Raw genomic sequence first — 23,219 nt, 5'->3', positions numbered from 1 at the left:
AGAGACAGGAGCAGCAGTTGTATCTTCATCATCAATATTTCCATCATCTTCCTCCTCCTCCTCCTCCCCTGCCCCCCAATGACCCCTCACTGATGACAAGTTGGGCCTGTGATTGACAAGTCATGTCTGACCCCTCATGTGTCTCTCCCCAGGGACAACACTGACCCCCAACTTGGCATATTTTTGGGCACTTTATTTCCGCTCATCAAAAACCAAAAACAACAAAAAGGAAGAAAAAAATCCCACTAAACAACAACAAGCCCCGCCCCCGCGCTTCTCAATCAACATGTTTATTTGATACATTTTCTCTTCTCGGTGTCGGATAAGGGATCTGTGTTGGATTTCAGCAGGAACAAGAAATATTTGGGTTCTCACACCCCTCAGCCCCCCCCCCCCATTGCTGGGACTCGGGAGGCTCCATTGTGGGAGCGGGGGGTGAGGAGAGACCCCAGGACATTTGTTTATTGATGGCGCAAAGGGTAAGTTTAATTGTCCCCAAATATTTCCTTGTGACCTGAGGATTCTGTTAGTGAATCTCCTTTCTCTCTGTCACTTCTCTGTCTCTTCTTCTCTCTCTCTGTGTCTCTCGCTCACTAACACTCTCTCTCTCTCTCTGTCTCTGTCTCTCACTAACTCTCTCTCTCTCTCTCTCTGTCTCTGACTCTCTCTCACTCCCCCCTTCCCCAGCAGTCAGGCCAGTCTCTCGCTCCTTTCACTCTTCTCTTACTCTAACAATATTCCTCCAAAGATTTTTTTCTTATTTTTTTTACATTTTTCTAAATGAAATTATTATTATTACTTTTTTCTCGGGAAAACGAATTTATTTTGGATGAGCAGTAAAGAGCTCACACTCGCCTCAATGTTCCTGGTAACTTTCTTACCCCAATGGAACGAGACTTTGATTTCCATTTTCCTTTTTGTCTCTTTTTAAATATATTTTTACATCATTGGATATTTTTTTTCAATTCTCATATTTATATGAGTTAATGTTATATTTCATTTTTCATTCATCTGATATTTGAACTGACATTTATTTTACTGTTTATTTAATCCCTTTATTTCACCTCCTCTGTCCTTGTCTCTCCCAGCACTGAGTCTTCTTCTGTTTCTGTTACTGAATCATTAGCTAATTTTCTGTATTTCCCCTAAATTCCTCTTTTCTTTCTTTGTTAATGAATCATTAGCACATTTTCTGTATTTCCATTAAATTTCTCTTTTCTTTCTTTGTTACTGAATTATTAGCAGATTTTCTGTATTTCACTAAATTTCTCTTTTCTGTTTCTGTTACTGAATCATTAGCAAATTTCATGAGCAGATTTTCTTTATTTCCCCTAAATTGCTCTTTTTTTCTCTGTTACTGAATCATTAGCACATTTTCTGTATTTCCGTTAAATTCCTCTTTTCTTTCTTTGTTACTGAATCATTAACAACTTTTTCTGTATTTCCCCTAAATTTCGCTTTCTGTTAATGATTCATTAGCAAATTTCATGAACAGATTTTCTTTATTTCCCCTAAATTGCTCTTTTTTTCCTCTGTTACTGTATCATAAGCAAAATTGTTGTATTTCCATTTAATTTCTCTTTTCTTTCTCTGTTACTGAATCATTAGCAAATTTTCTGTATTTCCATTAAATTCATCTTTTCTTTCTTTATTACTGTATCATTAGCAAATTTTCTGTAATAAGCAAATTTTCTGTATTTCCCCTAAATTGCTCTTTTCTTTCTTTGTTACTGAATCATTAGCAGATTTTCTGTAATTAGCAAATTTTCTGTATTTCCATTAAAGTTCTATTTTCTTTTTCTGTTACTAAATCATTAGCACATTTTCTGTATTTCCATTAAATTTCTATTTTCTTTTTTCTGTAACTGAATCATTAGCAGATTTTCTGTAATTAGCAAATTTTCTGTATTTCCATTAAATTGCTGGTTTTTTCTCTGTTACTGAATCATTAGCAGATTTTCTGTATTTCCCCTAAATTTCTCTTTTCTTTCTCTGTTACTGAATCATTAGCACATTTTCTAAATTTCCATGAAATTCCTATTTTTCTGTTACTGAATCATTAGCAGATTTTCTGTATTTCCCCTAAAAGTCTCTTGTGTTTGTGTGACAGTTTGATGAGTTACCTCACTATGGAATGGATGGAGTGGGGGTTCCAACATCAATGTACGGCGACCCCCATGCCCCTCGCCCTCTCCCGCCGGTGCATCATTTAAACCACGGGCCCCCCCTGCACAGCAGCCAACACTATGGAGCACATGCCCCTCACCCCAATGTCTTGGGCACAAATGTGGGATCTGCTGTGAATGAGGCGCTAAAGAGGGACAGAGATTGTATTTACGGGTAGGTAGTGACACACGGGCGACTCTTTGATTTCCAGGGGCCACTGGAATGGCTTGTTGGGCTACCGAGGAAAAGTCGCAGCAGCAGCAGCAAATGGGAATATCAGGGTGGATTTACAAGAAATAAATCGCAGCCATATTGGGCATCCAATGCAGGAGTTGCAGGTCAAGAGCCAAGAAGGGAAATTGTCTGCTGTGCGATTTGGGAAAGTCGCAGCTCCAGTCAGATGCGCGAAGGAAACTAATTGCTCAGGGTTCATTAGGGGAAATCACAGGGAGTCTAATTGCGGCCAATTAAGGATTAAAGGAAGAAGTAAAGAGGGGGATTCAATTGGCCTTGTTCTTATGCAAAGAGAAAAACTGTCAATTTCTCTGATACAAACTGTCATGTGTTTCGCTAATGTGCAATGGGGATTATTGGGGAAGACCTTTCTCTCGATTTATCTTCCTTGTACTAAAAACAAACAGGTGTGTCCTGTGTGCGACAGTTGCAGCGACTCAGCACGACTTTAGTATTGCGCAGTGTAAAGTAACAAGTTATTTGTGCTCATTGTCGCTTCGTTTCTAAAACACTTTCTCTTCTTTCTCCCCCCCCCCCAGACACCCCCTGTTCCCCCTGTTGGCTCTGGTTTTTGAGAAATGTGAACTGGCGACTTGTACCCCGAGGGAGCCGGGAGTCGCAGGAGGAGACGTCTGTTCGTCCGACTCATTTAATGAAGACATCGCTGTGTTCTCCAAACAGGTCAGACGCTGCGATTTCTGCTGCAGCCACAACTAAAAGCGCATGTCACTATAATAATAATAATAATAATAATAATAATAATAATTCTGCGATTTCTACTCACCTTTACACTGAAATTAACAAATTAACAACAGTCTTTCTTTTATTTAATTATCTTAACGACAGGCTTCATATTGTCGCAGTTATATTCTAATGTTATTTACACAATAAATTCCTATTTTATACCATTATCCAGTGAATTAATCTAAATGTATCAATTATAATAGATTTGTTTTTTTTATTGCACATTTAACCCTTTCTTGGGTCATCCCTACCAGGTCCGGACTGAGAATTAAAATAGTCCCTGGCATTTCAGGTACACAGAGGCCCAATCAGCCCACATAGAGGCCCAAACAGCCCCCACCAGCCCACTAAATACTGACTTTCTATGGCACCTTATGGCAGCCCTTCTGGCATTTGCCAGAACCCACAGATTGCCAGTCCGGGCCTGATCCCTACATTTAGGGCAAAAGGCAGTAACTGGTTTGTCTTCAATTCCCGCAGATCAGAGCGGAGAAACCTTTCTTTTCTTCAAACCCGGAATTGGATAATTTGGTGAGATATTTTACTTCCCCTTGAAGATACAACATTATATTTACTAGAAACATTACAAAAAATGATTTATGTTTTATTTCTTATACATTAGACAACAGAGAATAGTTTAACAACTGGTCGTTTTTATATAGATCACCAGAAATAACCAACGACTTTCTATTTTCTATCTGTGACAGTTTTTCTAATATTGAAGTGTAAAGTGTCATTTTTCACCTTCTAAAGCAGCTCTGGGAGGAGGGGGTCGCCGACCCTGTAACCTGTTCTAAATTGATACATTTATGGGGCAGATTTATCAAGGGTCGAAGTGAATTCGAGGGAATTTTCGAATTCAAAAAATTAGAAATTCAAAGTAGTTTTTTGGATACTTCGACCATCGAATAGGATACTACGTAGGGGCACATTTACTAAGCTCGAGTGAAGGATTCTAAGTAAAAAAACTACTTTGACCATCAAATACGCTACTATGAACTTCGACTTTGATTCGAACGATTCGAACTAAAAATTCGACCAATTCGATAGTCGAAGTACTGTCTCTTTAAAAAAAACTTTGACTACCTACTTTGCCACTTTAAACCTACCGAGCTACAATGTTAGCCTATGGGGACCTTCCCCATTACTTTTCTAAGTGTTTTTTGATCAAAGGAAAATCGTTCGATCGATGGATTAAAATCATTCGAATCGTTCGATTTGAAGGATCTAATCGTTCGATCAAACAATTTTTCCTTCGATCGAGCGATCGTAGTATTTGCGGTAAATCCTTCGACTTCGATATTCGAAGGATTTTACTTCGAGGGTCGAATTCGAGGGTTAATTAACCCTTGATATTCGACCCTTAGTAAATGTGCCCCTACGACTTTGAATTTACTTAGACTAAAAATCGTTCAAATATTCGACCATTCGATAATCAAAGTACTGTCTCTTTAAAAAAACTTCAACTTCAATACTTCGCCAAATTAAACCTGCCGAAGTGCTATGTTAGCCTATGGGGACCTTCTAGACCATTTTTCTAAGTCTTTACACATCGAAGTAAAATCGTTCGATCGCACGATTTTTACTTCGATCATTCGATTTCCAAATTCGGTGAAAAATGATTTGACTTCGATATTCGAAGTCGAAGTATTTTAATTCGAGGGTCAAATTTCAAGTATTTATCACTTCGAAATTCAACCCTTGATAAATCTGCTCATTAGTTGATACATTTCTTATCTTTGTCAGAATCTCTGGGTTTCATTACAGGCAGCTGTTAGACTTGATACAATAGTTACTGATACTCCAGAGATGCTGCTGAGAAATGGATCAACTAATTGTAACAACTAAATGTATCAACTAATGGGGGCGGATCCAAGATGGCGACCTGAGCAGAAGCAACTGATAGCTGCTCCGTACCGCTCGACTCAGATCCTGCTATTTATCCTAGGCTAAACACCTTTTACAGCCTTCAACAGTTTGCTAAGGCACCGTAGTCCGCCATGGGCAAATCCGGTCCCAAGAACAATACGTCCCGCATGGATAAATACCTCAGTGCTTCCCAGCCGGCTCCGGACCGCGATGCAGGCCACGAGGCGGCTGGCAATGGGCCGCCCATAGATGAAGGTGAGGGTGCGGCTCCACCGGCTCCGGGCCCCTCCAATGCTGATCTTCTGCAGGCGATCAAAGACACACACGCAAGTACCTCCAATCAACTGGACACTATTAAGATAGAAATTTCGCACATTCGGCAGGATGTACAGTCCCTGCGTGAGCGTACCACGGAGGCTGAAAGTCGCATCGCAGTCCTTGAAGACGCAGTGCGGCCTATCCCTGCTGAGCTGACTCGCATGGCTAAGCAACTTGCAGAGGCCACGGCGAAGACCGACGACCTGGAGAACCGGCTCCGCCGGAATAATCTGAGGCTTGTTGGCCTGCCAGAGCGTTCTGAAGGCCAGCTACCGGAACAATTTATGGAGACCTGGCTCAGGGAGGCACTGGGGGCGGAGGTGTTTTCCCCACTGCTGGTAATCGAGAGGGCGCACCGAGTCCCGACAAGGCCGCTACCTCCGGGGGCGCATCCGAGACCGCTGATAATGCGGTTTCTTAATTACAGAGACCGGGACGCGGCGCTCGCCGCTGCACGCAAAAAAGGCCAGCTAACGTTTAATGGGGCTCCCGTATCCCTATTTCCAGACTACTCTGCCATCGTGCAGAAACAGCGCGCGTCCTTCGGAGGAGTGAAGAAGCGCCTACGCACGCTTGGATACAGCTACTCCATCCTGTTCCCGGCAAAGCTTCGCGTGATTGACGGTGACTCCTCTCGCTTCTTCGGCTCCCCGGGGGAGGCGGACAGATGGCTGGATGGTCGTCAGGGACGGAATCCCCCTCCTGCTATCCCACCTGAGTGAAGCCTTGCTGGTTCGGACCGACGGGTGAGTGCTGGCTGCAAAAGAGGGGGGGTCTTTGGGAAGGCCTTTGCTGTTGCACCTGTTCATGTTTCCAGTTGCCCGGGCCCCCGCTAGGCCGCAGCGGGTCCGCTCGCCCTCCCACGGCCTATCCACCTGGCACGCTGTGCCCTGTAGTAGGGGTATGGCAAGTATTGCTCCACCTGGCACTTGCAGACCCCCCCCTGATGGCGGACTCGATGCCCTCCTGGAGCAGTTGGCTCATTCGACCTGGGCGGGTGCCTTACACCCCTGTGCTCAAGGGGCAACTCCTACCGGCCCGTGGTTTTTGCGATGGAACTTTACAATTGTTGGAGCATTTGCTCACCTATGGGAAGTTGCGGGACAGTTTAACTCATTCTGGGAGGCACGGCCGGTGCCATGGCTATGGGGCGCTATTTGGGATGTCGGTTGGCGCCTATGCGCTGAGGCCGCGACTCCTGTGGTTCACCGCTGCATGTGTTTGTAGCCTGTCCTTATAGGTACGGAAGGCTAAGTTCGTGACTACCTGTGCTAGCGGTCCTCGCTAGTTGTTCTCCCCAGAGGAAGTTCCTACGGTTCGGGGTCAAGGCTCGCCTATGTTTGGAGGTTGGGCAGGGTGGGTTTTGGGGTTCTTTGGGGTTTGTACTTTTGTTGACCTTCTTTTCTCTTGCTCTATCTCTCCTTTCCCTACTTTCTCTCTCTCTACATATGTACATGTGTATTTCAATGTCATTATTAATGCAATTGCTAGTTGCTGTTGTGATTGTTTAATGTTCATCCACATGAGAATGCTTAGATATGTTGCTTCTAGTCATTATGCACTGTAGGAAAATAATGTCCTGGAATGTCCGGGGCCTGAACAGCAAATTTAAGCGTGCTCTCCTTTTTGACTATGTTAAACGCTATCACCCAGATATTCTTATGCTTCAAGAAACTCATTTGACTGGCCAGAAGCTTCTCTCTCTCAAAAAGCAATGGGTGGCTCACGCTTACCATGCACCCTTCTCAACTCACGCCAGGGGAGTCTCCCTTCTGATTCGCAAGGGAGTGGTTTTTGAATTCATGGATATCCGCACTGATTTTTATGGTCGTTATATCGTTCTACAATGCAAGGTCGATAACAGACCTTTGACCCTAGTGAACCTATATTGCCCACCCCCCTTTTCGTTGTCTCTGATGGACCATGTTTATAACCTGCTTGCTGCTCTACCACCGGCCCCCCTTTGTATATTTGGTGACTTTAACACTACGCTCGATCCCTTACAGGATAGGCTACGACAAACTCCCGGATGCCACTCAGGTTTGAGCAGATGGATTGACTCCTTAGGCCTTTTGGAACTTTGGAGATGGAAACACCCAAGTGAACGCCAGTTCTCCTGCTACTCAGCCAGTTATGGGGCGCTCTCACGATTAGACATGGCCCTAGCGTCTGCGGACTTTGCCCAACTGATAGTCTCGGCTGAGTACCTCCCGAGAGCATTTTCGGACCACGCTCCGCTCCTGGTCTCATTGGGGGCCGCTACCACCAGGGAGCGCCCTAGCTGGAGACTGAGTCCACTGTGGCTGTCCCACCCCCTTGTCCAGCAACGTGCACAGGAAGAGTACATTGCCTACTGGGCCACCAACAGTGGCACAGCGCCCCAGGGGACTTTATGGGAAGCATCTAAGGCGGTTGCCAGGGGAGTCCTCATCAGCAGTATTGCCGCAGCCAGGAAAGGCAACAAGCTGGAAGTAGAACTAGCTCAGAAAACCCTTGAGGAGGCGGAGGACGCCTACAGATCAGACCAAACAAACGCTACCCAAGCCAATCTGTCACAAGCCCAACGAGACTTTGAACTTGCCCTTACAAAACTAACCAGGAAACGGCTGCTGTACTCCTCCCAAAGGGTATTTGATCAGGGTGACAAGGCGGGCAAACTCCTGGCTAGACTAGCACACACCAGAGAGATGCAGACCCTAATTCCACGGATTCGAGACGCTGGAGGGAACTCAGTAACCAACCCCCAAGACATTTTAGGCTGTTTTGCCGCCTTTTACCAAGCTCTGTATAGCTCCAAGACTTCCTATTCCCCTGAACAACTTGAAGGGTACTTGGACCGCATTGACTTTCCCAGACTGTCGCTAGCTGAGGCCAGTTATTTGGATAACCCGATAACGGAACAGGAGGTGGCTGAGGCGCTGTCTGCAATGGCTAGCGGGAAAACACCGGGTGGAGACGGATTCCCAACGGCCTGGTACAGGTTGCATGGGAAACACATAACAAAACATTTGCATGATACTATTCGGGATGCTCTTGAGACTGGTGCCTTGCCCCCTTCTTTCCATAATGCAATCATCATCCTGATACACAAAGGAGATAAGGACCCAGAACTGTGCGATTCGTACAGGCCGATATCGCTCATTAACACTGACGCCAAAATTTTTGCTAAAATTTTAGCAACCCGCCTGTTGAAGGTCGTCTCATCCATCATTCACCCCAACCAATCCGGCTTTATGCCCGAAAAGTCTACGGCCACCAATCTCAGAAGAGTTTTCACCCACATGCAAACAACTCATGACAACAGTGGCACTAGAATATTGGTTTCTCTTGACGCAGCTAAAGCGTTTGACTCGGTCGAATGGTCGTACCTCTGGGCAACACTCCAAAAATTCGGCTTCGGTTCGCGGTTTATCCGCATGATCCAACTATTGTATCAGACACCCTCGGCCCAAATCAGACTTGGCAATCTGCTTTCTCCGCCCTTTCCCCTATCTCGGGGTACTAGACAGGGCTGTCCCCTCTCACCACTCCTCTTCGCTTTGGCTATTGAACCTCTGGCATTACGGATACGCCAAAATGTGAACATTTCTGGATATCGATATGGCCCATTGGAGGACAAACTAGCCCTCTACGCAGATGACCTCCTGTTATTCCTGGCGGATTATCACCATTCACTCACTGAAGCTCTGTCTGTCCTTCATACATTTGGTACTTACTCCGGCCTGCTGATCAACAAGGAGAAATCGGTGATATTGCCTATAGACCCTACCCCTGTCCAACCTGTAGCCACCTATGGCCTCCGCTGGGTGAAGGAATTCAAATACCTTGGGATCCTTCTGAAGTCTGACCCCCTGGCCTATATAGAGGATAATGTTACCCCGGTTATTAACCAATTCAAAACTACTACGGGCATTTGGGCCAACCTGCCCCTAACTCTGTGGGGGAAAGTCAACCTATTCAAGATGATATACCTGCCCAAATTCCTCTACAAACTTCACAATTCCCCGATTTGGCTCCCCAAAACAATCTTTCAAAAAATAAATTCAATTCTCATTCCCTTCCTGTGGGCGAACAAAATACCCCGTTTCTCCTGGAAACTGCTCTCGGCTCCAATATCCAAGGGCGGCCTGGCGCTCCCCCACCTGCATCTCTACTTTCTCGCTAGTCAACTCCAATATATCCACGGCTGGCTGCACTCGGATGATACTGACACTGGCAATGTTCTACTAGCCCTCCGTGTGGGGTCGTGGGAAGCTCTCAGACACCTGCCGTTTAGGAAGCTTGGGGACTACCGATCTTACCCCTCCACTGTCTCGACTCCACATAAAGCCTGGACTCTAGCTTGTCAAATCACTGGCCTGCCATCCCCGGTCATATCCCCCTATCTGGCTCTCTGGAGAAACTCCCATCTTCCCCACCTAAAAAACCTTCAAGATATGCATTACTGGCCCCAAATGGGGATAAAAGTTCTAGGAGATCTGCTGCTAGAGGGAACGTTCCCCACATTGACACAGCTGCAAGCCAAGACGGGGGGGAAGGAGATCCAATTCTACCGATTTCTACAATTGAGACATGCCTTTCAGGCACAATTTAACACACTTAGTGTGGCCTATGCCTCCCCCCCGATGGAAGTGGTTCTCCGTGCTCCCCAAACCTCTAAACTTATATCACGCCTTTATAACTCACTACTAGGCTCTACTCCTGCACCGTTCCTTCAGGCTCGTCACAAATGGGCCCACTGCATCCCCACTCTAACTGACGACCAATGGGAGGATGCCACTGACTCGCTATATCGTGACCTGATCTCCATCAAAGACAGAACGATCCAGTTCAAACTGATACACCAACTGTACAGTACTCCAGTGAAATTAATGAAAATGGGTCTTCGCCCTGATGCAAACTGCCCTAAAATGTCACGCTTCGGACGCCTCCTTCTTGCATCTCCTATGGGATTGTCCACCGATCCATCAATACTGGATAGGGGTGATTGGCTATATGGTGGACAATCTAGAGTTCCCGAATGTACGCAATCCGGAAGTGTGCTTATTGAGTCTTATAGATGACCTCCTCCCGCTGAATAAATCTAGATCTCTGGCCAGGACTTTACTCTTTTATGCTAAAAAAGTGATTGTGATGACATGGATGGGTGACAAGTTTCCTACCCTGGATCGTTGGATCAACCTTGTTAATTCAGTGCTCCCCTCGATTAGAATAACTTATGAATCTCGAGGCTCCCCTGCGAAATTTCAGAAGGTGTGGGCCCCCTGGCTTGATACTCACTTAGTTGATGATTAGTGTTGCTTCTGTGGTCACTCTCATTTGTATTACGGCTAGCCCGTCTCTAACCTATTTGTAACAAGATGAGCATTCGTTTATAGAGCAGCTACCTCTTTATATGTAATATGCTAAACACTGTGCATTCTCTCTCCTTCTTTCTTTCCCTCTTTCTTCCCTTCCTTTCTTTCTTGTTTATTGTAAAATGAAAATAAAAACCTTTTAAAAAAAATGTATCAACTAATTGTATCAACTAATTGTATCAACTAATTGTATCAACTAATTGTATCAACTAATTGTAGCAAATTGTAACAGTTCAGAGTGTGAATTACTGAGCTGTCAGACTCAAACACAAGAACATTCAACTTTACACTTAGATTTTGGAAAAACAGTAAAAAATAAAAGATGGAAAGTAATTGAAAAAAGTCTTTGTTTGTGGGGAACAATCTGAAAACAACTGAACTGAAAAAAGTGTTTGGAAGGGGAACAAGCCCATTAACACTAATAATCCCAATATTGGCATCTCCAGGCAAGGATTCGGGGGGCCCTGTATAGTGGGGTTCCAGCTGTGGCCCTGCCTGTCCCTCAGATTATTAATAAATTAGTAGTCAGGAGGTGAATGAGAAATGTGCAGGAATCAGGGCAGGGTTACAGTTGATCAGAAGTTTCCAGGCGGAATGGGTTAAATGTGGGATCATTAATATTCCCCCTGATACAGAGGGGGGATCCCCGAGCCTGGCCCACAATAAGGAGAACTCCCCGCTTGCCCAGCACTTGTCCCAAAATAAATCCAACTCTCTTCATTACAGATGATTCAGGCCATCCAGGTCTTACGGTTTCACCTCTTGGAATTAGAAAAGGTAAGAAAAGTGTTTATTGTGGCCTTGCTCTTATGTTGCACCTCTCATGGAAAATACGGGTCATAGTCCTAAATTGGTGGTGCCAATTAGATTCACTCACCTGGGGCTGAATTGTCACAATGGCCTTGTGCCACAGATGGGAGGTGAGTGCCCTGTGCCCCCCAGTGATTCCCTGCAGTGCCCCCCAGCTTTTCTGAATGATCTTCTTTTACCCTCCGTTTCATCTCCACCTCTCTCCCATATCTGCAGCTACTGTACCATTTCTTTATTGTTTCCTTGCTTGGGACTATTGCAGTCTTGTATAATAATTATAATATCTTGTATAATAATTATAATATCTTGTTCTTGTATAATAATTAGTCGTGGAAAGGAGCAGCCACACCAAATAATCACTTTTATATCCCCCCTCTCTCCTTCTCTCAGGTCCATGAACTCTGTGATAATTTTTGCCATCGATACATCAGCTGCTTGAAAGGAAAAATGCCCATAGATCTAGTGATTGATGACAGGGACGGAAACTCCAAATCTGACCACGAAGAATTCTCTGGCTCCTCCACAAACCTCGCTGACCATGTGAGTCCCACGCCAATCGCCTTATCATGTATGTTACATACCATTAATGTCATGTCTCATCAATGTTATCATGTTATCAGTCTTCTTATTGGCTTCATTTCTTTAAAGGGATCCTGTCATCGGAAAACATGTTTTTTTTCCTCAAAACGCATCAGTTAATAGAGCTGCTCCAGCAGAATTCTGCACTGAAATCCATTTCTCAAAAGAGCAAACAGATTTTTTTATATTCAATTTTGAAATCTGACATGGGGCTAGACATATTGTCAATTTCCCAGCTGCCCCAGTCATGTGACTTGTGCCTGCACTTTAGGAGAGAAATGCTTTCTGGCAGGCTGTTGTTTTTCCTTCTCAATGTAACTGAATGTGTCTCAGTGGGACCTGGATTTTACTATTGAGTGCTGTTCTTAGATCTACCAGGCAGCTGTTATCTTGGGTTAGGGAGCTGTTATCTGGTTACCTTCCCATTGTTCTTTTCTTTGGGTGCTGGGTGGGAAAGGGAGGGGGGTGATATCACTCCAACTTGCAGTAAAGCAGTAAAAAGTGATTGAAGTTTATCAGAGCACAAGTCACATGACTTGGGGCACCTGGGAAATTGACAATATGTCTAGCCCCATGTCAGATTTCAAAATTGAATATAAAAAAAATCTGTTTGGTCTTTTGAGACTTTTTTTCCCCATGACAGTATCCCTTTAAGTTACATGTGTATTGTGTGTATACATGTATACTCACACACACACATTTTTATACAGGAAGGAATGTTTATTTGGTAAAGATGCCAAACAAGCTGAAATCATTTCTAATATGTTTTGCCACTGATATCCCTGTTATATCCATATTAAGTTCTTTTATGTAATATATAGTGCTATCTTGCTATAGATAATAAGGTGTTGTTGCTCACACAATTGGTCTTTATTTGGTTGGATGGCTCCTTCAAGGGTATAAGCCTTGGTGTTCTGAAGGCAGCTTTCTCCATGCGGCCGATGTACTGCAGGGTATTTGTAGGCCTATCTATCTATCTATCTATCTATCTATCTATCTATCTATCTATCTATCTATCTGTTATCTATCTATCTATCTATCTATCTATCTATCTATCTATCTATCTATCTATCTATCTATCTGTATATGTATGTATATATATATATATTTTTTGAAGTTTGAGTCTTTAAAAGTAGAAGCATTATGGCCTTTAATTAACTAACACTTGACTTTTCTATTATGGATGGCTGGACGAATTATTATTAGTCATGTTACCGATTAAAGTATTGATTGGCAACACTATAAACGGGTTATCAACCCAAAAACTGTTTGCTTGCATATTCAAAAAACATAATTCAAAGCAACTCTAAAATATAAATCAATTACAAATGTTGTGTTATTTTCTTGTAAGTCATTGTAAAAGTAATTGCGACTGAAAGGCAGCATTTCTATATTCTGACTCTTGATAAAAGTCAGTTCTCTCCAGTGTCTGTTAATCCGGCTAAAAACTGCTTGTCAGATACGACTTTCAACTGCAATTACATTTTACGACTACTGTCACTTTAAAACCAGTAAAATATTTTAATAAATGTATATCGGAGTGAAAAGAATAATACGGGAAGCCTATCAACTTTGTCTATCTAAGACCAAAACATAAAGCCTATATCGTCTAGGACCAGGTCCGGACTGAGAATTAAAATAGGCCCTGGCATTTCAGGTACACAGAGGCCCAAACAACCCCCACCAGCCTACTAAATACTGACTTTCTATGGGACCTTACAGCAGCCCCTCTGGCATTTTCCAGAACCCACAGATTGCCAGTCCGGGCCTGTCTAGGACTATCTTTAGTATGTGGGAGATATACATTTTTTTTTCTTTTGGTGTGTTTTTTTGTTGTTGTTTTTTTAGATTTATAGTTAATGCTAGATCTTACTCCTTAGAGAAGTATATGAAGATACAGGTACAGGATCCCTTATCCAGAAACCCGATATCCAGAAAGCTCCGATTGAAAGAATGGCTGTCTCACATAGACTCCATTTTATCCAAATAATCTAAATTTTTAAAAATGATTTCCTTTTTCTGTGTAATAATAAAACAGTAGCTTGTACTGGATCCCAACTAAGATATAATTAATCCTTATTGGAAGCAAAACCAGCCTATTGGCTTTATTTCATGTTTAAATGAATTTCTAGTATGAAGACCCAAATTACAGAGAGATCTGTTATCCGGAAAACCCCAGGTCCCGAGCATTCTGAATAACAGGTCCCATACCGGTACAATGTATGTGTTTGTTGGAAAAAACACAATAAATACAGAGAAAATAAAAATAAATGTATATCAGAAAGTTGCTTAAACGACACTGTCTTTTATTATACAAAAAGTTTTCAGTGGACATTCATTTAATAACTAATTCCATTGACACCATTTAACAAGACATTGAAAAATAAAAGAGATTTTATGAAAGGTTAGAGTTGTGTCCAGTGTTGTATTGATAACAATTGCTACCGATTGTGGGATTGTTGTTGGAGTTTTGTGCTAGCCGGTGGCCTTCCAGATTTTGGAATATATTGTTGTTATGAGTTGCTGGTTTATTAGTTGTATTATTGTTTGAAGAACTTCTAGACCGGTGCTAGGATAGTCCAAAAATGCACACAACCATGTTGAAATCGATGAAAACAAATTTAACGTTTCCCCATTTCTGAAAACTTCAGCCATTAACAATAACAGAATAAACATATAAATCGTACGGTGTAACAATAACTTTTCAAAACAGATATTTATACGTATATTAAATCAGACTAATTCGCCTTCTATGTACCCGTTGTTACTGCAGTGTCACCACATAGGGGCTCCGTACTGAATGTGTTAAATGGGTTGTTCACCTTCAAACAACTAGTTGGTTACAGACAGATCACCAGAAATAACCACTTTTTCCAATTACTTTCTATTTTCTATGTGTCACCATTTTTCTAATATTGTGTAAATTGTCATATTCCACTTTCTAAAGCAGTTCTGGGGGGGTCGCCGACCCTGTAAACTGTTCTAAATGGAAACATTTAGTTGATCCATTTGTTATCTTTGTCCCTGCTGAGCAGAATCCCTGGGTTTCATTACAGGCAGCTGTTAGAATTGATACAATAGTTACTGATACTCCAGAGATGCTGCTGAGAAATGGATCAACTAATTGTATCAACTAATTGTAGCGACTAAATGTATCAACTAATTGTAGCGACTAAATGTATCTACTAATTGTATCAACGTAGGGGCCGATTCACTAAGGGTCGAATATCGAGGGTTAATTAACCCTCGATATTCGACTAGGAATTAAAATCCTTCGACTTCGAATATCGAAGGATTTAGCGCAGATAGTTCGATCGAACGATTAAATCCTGCGAACTGAACGATTCGAAGGATTTAAATCCAACGATCGAAGGAATATCCTTCGATCAAAAAAACTTAGCCAAGCCTATGGGGACCTTCCTCATAGACTAACATTGACTTTGGTAGCTTTTAGATGGCGAACAAGGGAGTCGAAGTTTTTTTTAAAGAGACAGTACTTCGACTATCGAATGGTCGAATAGTCAAACGATTTTTACTTAGAATCCTTCGATAGTCGTAGTCAAAGGTCAAAGTAGCCCATTCGATGGTCGAAGTAGCCCAAAAAAAAACTTCGAAATTCGAAGTTTTTTAACTTCGAATCCTTCACTCAAGTTAGTGAATCTGCCCCCAAATGTAGCGACTAAATGTATCAACTAAGGGGCCGATTCACTAAGGGTCAAATATCGAGGGTTAATTAACCCTCGATATTCGACTAGGAATTAAAATCCTTCGACTTTGAATATCGAAGTCGAAGGATTTAGCGCAGATAGTTCGATCGAACGATCGAAGGATAATTCCTTCGATCGAACGATTAAATCCTTCGAATCGAACGGTTCGAAGGATTTATATCCAACGATCAAAGGAATATCCTTCGATCAAAAAAAGTTAGCCAAGCCTATGGGGACCTTCGCTAACATTGACTTCGGTAGCTTTTAGATGGCGAACTAGGGAGTCGAAGTTTTTTTTAAAGAGACAGTACTTCGACTATTGAATGGTCGAATAGTCAAACGATTTTTACTACGAACCCTTCGATTCGAAGTCGTAGTCGAAGGTCGAAGTAGCCCATTCAATGGTCAAAGTAGCCCAAAAAAAACATTGAAATTCAAAGTTTTTTTTACTTCGAATCCTTCACTCGAAGTTAGTGAATCGGCCCCTAATTGTATCAACTAATTGTATCAACTAAATGTATTAACTAATTGTTTTAACTAATTGTATCAACTAAATGTAACAAAATTGTAACAGTTCAGAGTCTGCACCTGAATTACTGAGCTGTCAGACTCAAACACCAGAGACACAAACATTCAACTTTAAACTTAGATTTTGCAAAAACAGTAAAAAATAAATAACGGAAAGTAATTTGAAAAAAATCTTTATTTCTGGGGAACGATCTGAAAACAACTGAACTGAAATAAGTGTTTGGAAGGTGAACAAATTCCTTTATTTTGGTAACACCACAGTTGTAGAAAATGTCAAGTTTGTAGAGTTTCTATGAATATATATATTTATATAAAACATCTGCTGTAGAATGTAATAAGAAAATGACTTGCATTGGGTGAATCAATGATTTGTCACTTAAGTAAATCAGGTACAAAAAAACATACGGCAGAATAATGGAGGAATTATAATTGAAGGGCCACATCCACATGGACAGCCTCGATTCGGTCATAGTTACTTCTGTAAAGGCCAAAAGATCCTATCGTATGAATTGAGGATTCGTACGATTTTCGGACGGTGTGTGGAGAGTCCCGACATTTTTCGTCCGGCGGAGATCGGTCGTTTGGTCGATCAGACAGGTTTGATTTCGTCCCAACCGATCCCGCCGGAGCCCATTGCGCTCTCATCGTAATCCGTTCATTCGGCCATAGGGTTGAACGTTCAGATTACCCCCGATATAGCCATGCCCGTTAGTGGCATATTGGGGAAAGATCGGCTCGTTTGGCGATTGCGTCTATGGCCACTAGGGATGTAGCGAACTGTTCTGCGGCGAACTTGTTCGCGCGAACATCGGCTGTTCGCGTCCGCCGCAAGTTCGCGAACGTCGCGCGACGTTCGCCAATAGGCGTTCGCGTCAAAATCGTTCGACCATTCGGTCGCTAAAATCGAACGATTTTCGTTCGATTCGAACGAAAATTGTTCGATCGAACGATTAAAAATCCTTCGATCGTTCGATTCGAGCGATTTTCGGATGTTCGAAGTTCGCGAACTGTTCGCGAACTGTTCGCATTTTTTGCCGGTGTTCGCGAACGGCGTTCGCGAACACATACTCGGCGGTTCGCTACATCCCTAATGGCCACCTTAAGTCGTCATCAATAAATGGTACATCCTTTCGCCTTCAAGTAAACCATGTAAAGCTCCTTTTCTTTCTTCAGATTTTTTTTTTGTATTTTGTGATTGGAGGTAAAATTGTAGTTTGTTGTGATTTTTAAATGCTGTTCTGCAGTTTAGGCGAAACATAGAATAGAGGCATTTGTTACTTTGCCTTCTGATAATATTAAATTCTGCCACTTTTGAAGTTATGTGAGTTTAGAAGAAACCCATTCATGGAACGAGTGATTTGATATATCCAGGGGATTTGTTATCTGATTTGAATACGGGATCCCAATGACCGAATATGAAATTAGCAACACAACTTGTATATTAAAGGAATTTGTTGTTCATATAATTATTACAATCCATGAGGAAGCGACAGGTTACACGGAGCATTGAAAGGACCATGGCACAATTTTAATCAAATAATACTAAACAATAGTGATGGGCGAATTCGCGGCGAATTCGCGCAATTCGCCACCAGCGAATAAATTCGCGAAACGCCCGCGACAAAAATTGTTTTTGACGCCGGCGTCAAAACGCCGTTTCGCGAATTTTTCGCCGTTTCACGGAATTTGAGAATTCTTGGGCAAAGCGAAACGGCGCAAATTCGCCCATCACTACTAAACGAAATATGCGGAACTGTTCCATGTTTTACATGTCGCTCTTATGCAAGAGAATATTTTGTAATGCTTTTTATATAAAGTACCCAATTCTAGACTAGCTGAGAACAAACACAGGCCACACATTAGCCACAAATACTCAACAACATTCTCCCATTAATTTATCATTAATTCAAATATGTAACATATTATATAGAAAAATTAGCAACAACATATGCTGAACAGATACTGCCTAGACCTACAGTGTGTATGAAATTCATACCTGTTTTGATACCTGTTTCTTCAAAAACTATAAATAAATGTCATTTTCTATGCTGAAATCCAGCTGTGTAACAGTTCTTCTCTTTCTGCATCATTTGAAATCCTGGCAGCGAAGGAGGGACTAAACACTGATGTTACACATTGTACTTACAGTCAGCATGCAGGAACTACATAACCCACAATGCATTGCACTGGGATGTTCATTTCCTTATTGAAATCACGTGTGCAGGGAATTGTGGGGTTTGGAGGATGCAGGCTGAGGAAAAATGATACAAAGTAACAGTAGTCAGACAGATCAGCAAAGTAGTCAGACAGATCAGCAGGAGAGCAGGGGGCTGGGCTTAGGGAACTACCGATGACCTGTATAAAAGTGCTTGGCCTCCAAATTATCTGTTTGGATGGAACTTCACAAATTGGGGCTTATATATAAACATTGGCAAATATGCACCTGGGCAGTAAACCATTGCAACCAATCAAATGTTTGCTCTCATTGTTCCATCTGCAGCTGCCTGAAAAAAAAGCCAGTTGCTGATTGGTTGATATGGGTTACTGCCCATGAGCAAATTTGCCTTGTCTTTGCAAATGAGCCCCAGAGTGTTGATATGGAAAAAAAATACTTGTTATTCCATTGAAAAATCACAATGTGTTTGGGACTGCACAATTGTCTGTTAGAACATTTGAAATAGAAAGAAAAGCATTTCACTTAGTTAAGTGTAGTGATGGGCGAATTTATTCTCCAGGCATGAATTCGCAGGGAAATTCTGCGATTTGCGAATAAATTCGATGGCGTCAAAAAGAAAAATGGGCGCCTGCGTCAAAAAAATGGATGCCGGCGTAATTTTTCGCCGTTTCGTGAATTTCGCTAGGAATTCACGAATTTTTAGACGAAGCGAAACGCCCTAAATTCGCCCATCACTAGTTAAGTGTTATCCCTTTACTACAAGGGCCCACTCTTATGACCTGTATCAGATCGTTTCAGTTAAGAATCATGGGGTTTGGCCAAACTTTGAAGTTGTTACTGGGATGTTAGAATTGTACAACTCCAAAATACACTTAAAATGTCACATAACTGTATGGGAATGTGAACTGGTCCCTAGAGCTTACAATCTGTAGCTGAAGGCAGTAAGGCAATGTTCCTCTGATCCAATGGAATCAGATGGAATATCACTGAGTAAGTGATCAACTGTCACATGTTGCTAATGCGAGTTGCAGTTCACGCACCTTTATATTACTTTTCAGCTGATGCTTGTTCAGATAGTTTTTTCTTATTGGCATGGCAGGCTCTAGTCATCTATATATCCATCCATGTATATTAAATCATGTCGTTTTAAAACCGGTTTTTCCCCTGAAAATAAGGCCACCACCATCTTTTGTATTTTTACAAATGATGTTGCAAAATCAATTTTTAAGCTTCCCAGGGAGGAATAATTACTGTGAGCCAGACTGGTGTGTAAATGAGAAACACACAGAGATCTCCTGTGCCAGTACAAGTACAAGCTCTTCCCAAATTCTCTCCAGCTTTTATATTAATTACAACTCACATTATCAGCTGCGGGGGCTCCGGCCCAACACATACAAATGCCTTCCCAAGGGATCTTGCTTCTTGGATGTCTTTTTCATCCGCATCAGGCTGCTCAATATTCACAGCTTTTCGCCTGGAAACTGAGCTCTTTAACACAATTAGATAGAGAGAGAGGGGTAACATTTGTATCTTAAATGATTAAAAATGATCCTGCCTGGCTGTGTGTGGATAAGTAAACTGTTATCTGTTCTGTTTAATATAATAATGTAATCAAGTGCTGGATGTAGTCACTGAATGAATGGTGTTTTTTTAGTTTGTGTGTATATATATATATATATATATATATATATATATATATATATATATATATATATATATAAATCTGTTTATTTTCTGTAACTTTAAAAAAAAAACAATTTAGGCTTTATAGGAATGAAAAATCACTATTGTTTTATTCTCTCAACCTTTTATCTACCTCCTGTATCGATCAGTATTTCTAATCTGTATGTTTGTATAAACCCTCCTATTGTACAATGCTGCAGAATATGACGGTGCTTTATAAAAAGGTGTTAATATTATTATTATTATTCAATATAATATAATAATAATCATGATTGAGTTGTATCATTTTCTCTGTCTGCCAAGGGGCTCCAACGAGCCAAACAAGCCACTGGCCATAAAACAGATCTGCTAAAGTTCTTGTTTCATCTCAATGACAGTCCTGTAATAGAAATGGTGTTGCCATTTGTTTGTGCATTCGTATTTACCAAAATCGAATAATTTCCATTTAAGCTCACAGAGAATGTGTTTGTGCTATATTAATCACAATATTCCTATTTGGGTTGGATATCCTCTACATCTGTGATCCCCAACCAGTAGCTCGTGAGTAACATGTTACTCTCCAACCCCTTGGATGTTGCTCCCAGTGGTCTCAAAGCAGGAGATTATTTTTGAATTCCAGGCTTGGAGGCAAGTTTTGGTTGTATAAAACCAGGTGCAGTGCCAAACAGACTCTCCTATTGGCTGCCAGTCCACACAGGGGCTACCAAACAGCCAATAACAGCACTTATTTGGCACCCCAGATACTTTTTTGGGCTTGTGTTGCTCCCCAACTCTTTTTACATCTGTATGTTGCTCAGGGGTAAAAAAGGTTGGGGATCCCTGCTCTACACATTTCTCATGTACAATAGAACTCGAGGTGTCGGCATCTGAACCAGATTGTCATATGATAAACTGCTTGAGTGTCTTACCTCTTTGAAATATATGGAACCTATCCTGTATTTTGGAATTCACACAATCTCTCATGCATATAAACAGTAGAGCAGGGATCCCCAACCTTTACAAACCGTGAGGAACATTCAGATGTAAAAGGAGTTGGGGAGCAACACTAGCATAAAAAATGTTCCTGGGGTGCCAAATAAGGGCTGTGATTGGCCATTTAGTAGCCCCTATATGGATTGTCAACCTACATTGAGGCTCTGTTTGGCAGTACAACTGGTTTTTATGCAATAAAACTTGTCTCCAAGCCTGGAATTTAAAAATAAGAACCTGCTTTGAGGAGCAACATCCAATGGGTTGGAGAGCAACATGTTACTTGCAAGCGACTTGTTGGGGATCACTGCAGTAGAGTGACATGGCCATGCTTATTTAACTGCTCAACCCAAAGGTTAGACATTGTATGAGTGGCCATACATATGAATGGGCAAATTATACTGATCTGATGATGAGTTGGCCTATCACTGGTGATACCTCCTACATTACTGGTAGGAGCATTAGTAGAGCAAACCCATTTCAGGCAGACTGAGAGTTGTGTTGGACAGTGTGTTGGGCTATAAATCTGTTTACTGCCTGAACATTTTGCTCCATGTATGGGGAGTTTTACTTGTTTATGTATAAGCCCCTCTATTCTGAACTTTTCCATAAAATTGTCTGCTATGCCTATGCATTTTTTAGATTGTAAGCTTTTTGGGTTGGCTCCTCTTTACCTCTTGTATTTGTTATCAGTTTTTTTCTTTGTTACCTGTGTGTTCGGTGTATACGCCCGTTTATTGTACAGCGCTCCAGAGTATGCTATTGCTTAATAAATATATGTTAATAATAGTGATAATAATAATGCATTATATTATAGTAATTCACGTACCATTATTATAAGATATTTATAAAAAAAGAGTAAAAGATGGGGTTTTATAACTTACAAGTATTTGCAAGGATCCTGCATACTCAGTAATGTACAACAGGACCGAAACAATGATACAACCCTTATAGCAGCAACATCTGTGCTGTTAAATAGACACTCGGGATGTTGTTCCAGGAAGTGAACTGTTATAGTTCATGTACTTTATTTCCTACATTATTTCACTTTTATGATCACTTTGTTAAGGGTTTAGGGAATGTTTTGCGATCTGTCACTCAAGGGGGTGCGGTTTTTGGAAGGTTTAAAAGGAGTTGTTGCCCTAGTGTTCTGTAACCCATTCAACAAAAACAATATGTTAATGAAAAAACATCAATGTGTAGTGATGGGCGAATTTGCGATGTTTCGTTTTGCGGAAAAATTTGCGAATTTCCCATGAAATTCGCAAAACGGCGAAAAATTTGCGAAACGGCGCTGTCTAGTTTTTGATACCTGTGTCCGTCATTTTTTTTTTGGGACGCCGGCGAATTTTCGCCAGCAAATTTTCACGCCCGTTTCGCGAATTTATTCGCCGGCGGCGAATTGCACAAATTCTCAGCGAATTCGCTTGTGGCGAATAAATTCGCCCATCACTATCAATGTGCAAAGCTTTGTGCTTTAATTCAATGGTTTTCCCACAACTTGTCTTACAAGAATAGTCATAATAGTCTGTTTTTTTTCTGTGTTTCTAAATATATGTATCTATTGATCTATCTAGTAGTGATGGGCGAGTTTGTCCCTTTTGGCTTCGCAATTTTGACACCGGTGTTAAAGTCAGTGGTGTCCGAATAATGTTGATGCGTCAGTTTTGACACAATCAACGTTTCCAATGCACATACAAAATTTTTAGCCACTGACGAGTTTTCGCCGCAAATTTGCGCCTGCCAGATTTATTCGCCCATCACTACTATGTAGCTCTTTTGGCTATGCCTACCTATATACACAAACGCATATTTCTATATTCAGTTATTATCTCTAGCGGCATCACATTTACGCAGTACCTTATAGACTTCGTTCATCACTCACATGAGTCCCTGCCCCGGTGCCAGTGGCGTTTACAAACTTAACTAATGACACGTAGGGGCAGATTTACTAAGGTTCGAGTGAATTTTCGAAGTACAAAAAGTTCAAATTTCGAAGTCATTTTTTTGAATACTTCGACCATCAAATAGGATACTACGACTTCGAATTTACTTTGACTTCGATTCGAAGTAAAAATC

General features: G+C 41.7%; 1 protein-coding gene across 4 annotated transcripts in view; it reads left to right on the top strand.

Annotated features, from left to right (window-relative positions):
• Nucleotides 1–23,219, top strand: part of LOC108699714 (homeobox protein Meis2) — a 96,884-nt gene that overhangs the window by 477 nt on the left and 73,188 nt on the right. For 2 of the 4 annotated variants that reach the window (XM_018232204.2, XM_018232205.2), the window contains exons 1-6: nt 1–479; nt 2,111–2,340; nt 2,940–3,081; nt 3,625–3,675; nt 11,415–11,465; nt 11,889–12,038. The exon at nt 1–479 is cut by the window's left edge. In XM_018232204.2, coding sequence (XP_018087693.1) covers nt 468–479; nt 2,111–2,340; nt 2,940–3,081; nt 3,625–3,675; nt 11,415–11,465; nt 11,889–12,038 — 636 coding nt within the window. In that variant the 5' untranslated portion in view covers nt 1–467. Of the gene's footprint in view, nt 480–777; nt 869–2,110; nt 2,341–2,939; nt 3,082–3,624; nt 3,676–11,414; nt 11,466–11,888; nt 12,039–23,219 lie in introns of those variants that run through there. The other 2 variants (XM_018232202.2, XM_018232203.2) reach the window with 2 other exon arrangements.

Source organism: Xenopus laevis, chromosome 8S (assembly GCF_017654675.1).
Source record: "Xenopus laevis strain J_2021 chromosome 8S, Xenopus_laevis_v10.1, whole genome shotgun sequence".
Taxonomy (NCBI): Eukaryota; Metazoa; Chordata; class Amphibia; order Anura; family Pipidae; genus Xenopus; species Xenopus laevis.
Note: the sequence above shows the minus strand (reverse complement) of the source record. Positions and strands in the feature narration are given on the sequence as shown.